Genomic DNA, 4,754 nt, shown 5'->3' on the forward strand with positions numbered 1-4,754 from the left:
TGATTACTACCCAATTTACCAGGATTCTTGAGTAACGAAATACTCTCACCATTTGATAAGTCAAAGTAGTTCTCAAATATTATCTTATGCTTAATGTTATGCCAGCAATGGTTAGGAAACGATAAATCAACTGAGATATCGTCTTTTAGTAAATAGCACGAAAGACTTATCCCACCGTTAGATCCATTCAGTGCTATACCACACCGACGTCATCATTTCCTAAGATAAGGAAATATTTGGACTGACGTCGCGACCTTTCATAATAGATGGTCACAGACTCAAAGTCTATTTATCGTTTACTATGAAGAACCGACAAGTTACCTATTGTGAACGCTACTCACAATTGTCTACTATGAAGAAGCCTTAGACTCATTTTGTCTATCCTATGTATTTGAATATAAAACATAATTCACAATTACATAAGTAAAACGGTATAAAATATTCATTCATAAATATGGTCAAAAATGGGTAAAGAGTTTATTACATATACGCGCATTCGAAAGATGATTTTTGCAGTATACTAAACTCTAACAATCTAACATCAAGGATCATGTGTATTTTACGCTACGCGCCGTTGAACACTTGTAGGGAAATTATACAACTAACATAAGCTGAACACATCTCAAAGTCTCTTCTCGTTAGTCTATTGAATAGTTTTACCCTTACCCTGACTATCTTAACTATGTTTGCTCCTTATTCTGAAATAAAGAGACACTAGAATTAAGGCCACCACAATATTCTAAAGCCGCGTGCTAAATCATATAGATAAAAACAAGAACAATAGATAAGAATCAACTTGATAGAAATATGAATGTTATCGTCTGAAGAAATATAGCTCAAACTAATTCCTGCTACAAATTAGGAGTAATCAAGAATATTAGCCACACATGACTTGATATAAAAAACAAAATCTAATTACAAATACCACGGTGCACGAATCTTCTGTTGGATGAGATAAAGACCGTCTTCAATCCTCTCTTGTGTGTATCCCAAGGATTCTCCGTCTGGCGGTATAGGAGTAAAATAAAATAAGAGAAAAAAGATGCAATGGAAGATAGAGTAAACTGTAGAATGGAAGATATGAATTATGAACCCAAAGGACCTTTTATGGATGTGGAGAAGGTTGGGTTAAGATAGGATTTAAATTGTTGAAGACTAGTGGTGGGAGAAAGATTGGACTTCAAAAGGCAGGTATACATTTAAATCCCAAATTTAAACTTTATACCTTTATTCACTTTACTTTGAATTACTCCTTACACTAACAAAATTACAAACAATAAGTCCATAAAAGACATAAAATATGGAGTACATAACCGAAAGAAGGAAAAAGTCATGCAAATGTGATTCCCAATCAATTTATAGGGCTCACCATAAGAGCGTATTCACTAATTCATAGTGACCAACCAAAAGAATTCACTCATATTTGATTACTTCCTCTGTATATATAATACTATTTGAGTATCTATCTAAGCATAATAATTAATTCTTAATAACATTTCAAGTCATTTTCTCTTTCGTTTTCTCTTCTTTATTCAAACCTAAGAATCCACTCCTATTTAAAAAACGATGAACCTCTATCCGCGTCGATCAAAAGCTAGAAACCGAAAATGAGCACTAAAAGTAATCGAAAAGAGAGAAAATTCGTCCGATACATGAAAGGGCCCGCCAAAATCCTGGCCCGAGCCCGAGATTTCTACATCCGGAGCATGACCACCTGCGCCGGCCACGCTGCCGTCGGCGTCCCCAACCTCCACTTCCAAAGCCTCCCGAGAAGCTTCAGCGCCAACTCAGATTACAGTTCCAGAGACGACGATTTTCGGGAGCTTACGAGGATCGCTTCCACTCGGGCCAAGGCAAAGGCGGACCTCCTCCGCGCAACCAGCTCGTCGCCAACGGGCCCAGGCCGCGTGCCAGCCGTTGCTCGCAGCCGCACGGTTTCCATCGGCAGGATTGACGAAGATAAGCCTTATGAATTTGACAGCCACGGCCCTACGCTGAGGAGCAAAAGTTATGCACCTTCAAGAAGTCGAATGGTGTGAATTTAGTAATCCGATTCTTCTACTTCAAATATTGTTTTGCAATTGATCTTTTGTTTTAAACATCATCACTGTATAAACGTATCCATTATTGTTATGTATTGATAAGACATTTTTATTAGATGCAAAGTGCATCTGGATCGTTAGATTTTAAGATTTAATATTAATTGGTGACAAATAACGTCAACAACGTCAATTGACTAATGATGTTGACGCTGTGTTGACATTTTCTGTTGACATTATTTGTCATATTTTGACATTAAATCTTGAAATTTATGTTTGTATAATATATAAAGCTTTCATTTGATTACATCATTCTATTACATGTATAGTTAATTATATATGTTGATGGCTGATGGATCCGCGAATTTCTGATGTTAGTAAAAGCTGGTAGAGAATGAAAACTACAACACACAGAATTTACGTGGTTCGATTTACTGAAGTAAATCTACGTCCACGGGAAGAAGGGAGGGCAAGATTGTATTGCTTGATCTGGGATTACAGCTTACAACACAGACTTGCTATATGATTTTATCTCTAGAGAGCTTCTAACCTTCTTCTATCTGATCTAAGTTCTATTTATATCTTGAACTAAGATCGTGGCTTGCATCACCACCCTAAGTCGTGGATGTCGTGTAGGTCATGGCCTAAGATCGTGGATGTAGTGTAGGTCATGGCCTACGATCGTGGCCTGAGTTGACACCACGTGGTAGTGGGTGTGTTGGACATCCTGTATGGGTCCACTAACTCCTTGTTCGGTCGAATACTGAGACCGAACTGCTTTGGTTGCCGATCTGAGAGTAGAGCTTGATGCCGACCTGAGAGCAGAGCTTGATTGGATGGCTTTTACCGAGCTGTAGGCTGAGGCCGAACTCTTTGGTAATGCCGAACTCATACTCCTGCTTTGGTTGCCGATCTGAGAGTAGAGCTTGATGCCGACCTGAGAGCAGAGCTTGATAGGTTGGCTTTTACCGAGCTGTAGGCTGAGGCCGAACTCTTTGGTAATGCCGAACTCATACTCTTCCTTGGGCTTTGGGCTGATGGGCCGTCATTGCTGTTGGGCTTGTTTAGTACGCACCCCATCACTACCCCCCCCGAAAAGCGAAGTGAATCACTTCGGCGAAGCGAGTCACTTCGGCATTCTGGAAAAGGGTACGGGGGAGGCTGAAGTCAGGGGACGTGCCCTGCGCGTGACTGCATTAAATGCGGCATTAAATGCGACAGTAAAATCCGGCCGTCGAATCCTGAAAAGGTGGAATATGAAACGGTGCGATGATTTGAAATCTTTTCCAAATCTGATAAATACCGCCTTTCTTCATCATTTGAACACCTTTGCTATTGGCTTCTTCTGCACTCTCTATCTTTTGCGTGAAAAATTTCCTTCCGCTTTCAAAAATTTCCTCAGGATTTCTTCAAACTTTCAAAGAGTAAGAACCATGTCTGCTTCTTCTTCGTCTGAGTCTGGTAGCGGTAGAAAAGGGGGTAAGGGGTCTTCTAGCCGGAAAGAATCCGGGGAGAAGACCGTAGAGTATTTTCACAGTATCTTGAGTAAGGATACTGTGATATCCCTTCACGAAAAATACTCTTTTCCTGGGGGGAAGGTGGTGGTACCTGACGGTGATCATAGGGCTGACTCCCCGCCGGAGGGTTACGCCACCGTGTACGAGGCCTGCTTAGAATGCGGGCTTCGTTTCCCCCTCCCTTCTGCCTTTATAGATTTACTAGATTTTTTTCAGCTTCCTTTAGGCCAGGTGACTCCGAACTCTTGGAGGCACTTGTCGGCCTTCGCTGCCGAACTCCGTAGGTTAGGAAGGGATTTGTCTTTGAAGACGATCCTTAAATTCTTTCAATTTAAGAGGAAGGGGTCTTGGTTTTACTTGATCCCTGTACAGCCCTTTAGGGCCTTTTGTAAAACGAAGTGGCCGAAGTGGCAAAACCGCTTCTTCTACTATGATAGGACCGCGGCTCCTAGTTTTCCCTGGAGAGGGCCGAAGTCCGTTATCCGTCATCCTCGGCCTGAACCGTTGGACGAGCTCGATGGCGAGCTCAACAAGATTCCCATAGTTAGGAAACAATACACGGAGTCTGAGCTCGTCAAGGGCGACGTCGTGTTCGACATCTCGTCTTCGGACGAAGAGGCCGAGGGTGAGGATTTTTCTTTATCTTTATGCTCTACTGCTTTAACGAAGAAAACTAACCTTGCTTTCTTGCTTTTTGGCAGTGTATATGCTGAACAAAGCTATCCGAAAGTCCTCCGAGCTTGTGGAGCCGGAGAGGCAGAGAGCCCCTCGCTCGGCGTCTGAAGCCGAGAAGAATCCGAAGAGGCAAAAAACCTCTTCTTCGGATCCGAAAGAGCCGGAGCCGTCTTCGGCTAAAGGGAAGGGGAAATTTCATGAGTCCCCAAAAGTGCCGGGGAAAGAGCTGGTCATCTCCGAGGTGGTTGCAGACATCCCGGAACACGTCCCTGAGCCTTTTCAATGGCCGACGAATTTTGTGGAGGTAAGCTTTCTGACTCGGCTTCTTTTCCACCTTTTTTGATGGCCATTCTGTTGAGTTTTTTTTCCTTGTTCATCTTCAGAGAGCCAAGCTCGTCTCCGTGGAGCTCTCCAAAGCATCCCACGACTACGAGGAGATGCAGAAGGAGTTGCATCTTGCTCGTAGTCTGGCCGAACAGGCTGAGGCCAAATTTGAGAGGGCCCGAGCTGGTAGGATCTCGGC

The 4,754-nt window shown here is 42.7% G+C and overlaps 1 protein-coding gene across 1 annotated transcript; it reads left to right on the plus strand.

The window, feature by feature from the left end:
* Window positions 1–1,652: 1,652 nt before the first annotated feature.
* Window positions 1,653–2,039, plus strand: LOC121760657. Its single transcript, XM_042156296.1, has one exon. The coding sequence runs from the start codon at window positions 1,653–1,655 to the stop codon at window positions 2,037–2,039; it is 387 nt and encodes a 128-aa protein (XP_042012230.1).
* Window positions 2,040–4,754: the final 2,715 nt, after the last annotated feature.

This window comes from Salvia splendens, chromosome 13 (genome assembly GCF_004379255.2).
Source record: "Salvia splendens isolate huo1 chromosome 13, SspV2, whole genome shotgun sequence".
Classification (NCBI taxonomy): domain Eukaryota; kingdom Viridiplantae; phylum Streptophyta; class Magnoliopsida; order Lamiales; family Lamiaceae; genus Salvia; species Salvia splendens.

Coding starts and splice junctions, on each gene's coding strand:
- LOC121760657 (XM_042156296.1), top strand. CDS start 1,653: ATGAAAGGGCCCGCCAAAATCCTGGCCCGAGCCCGAGATTTCTACATC.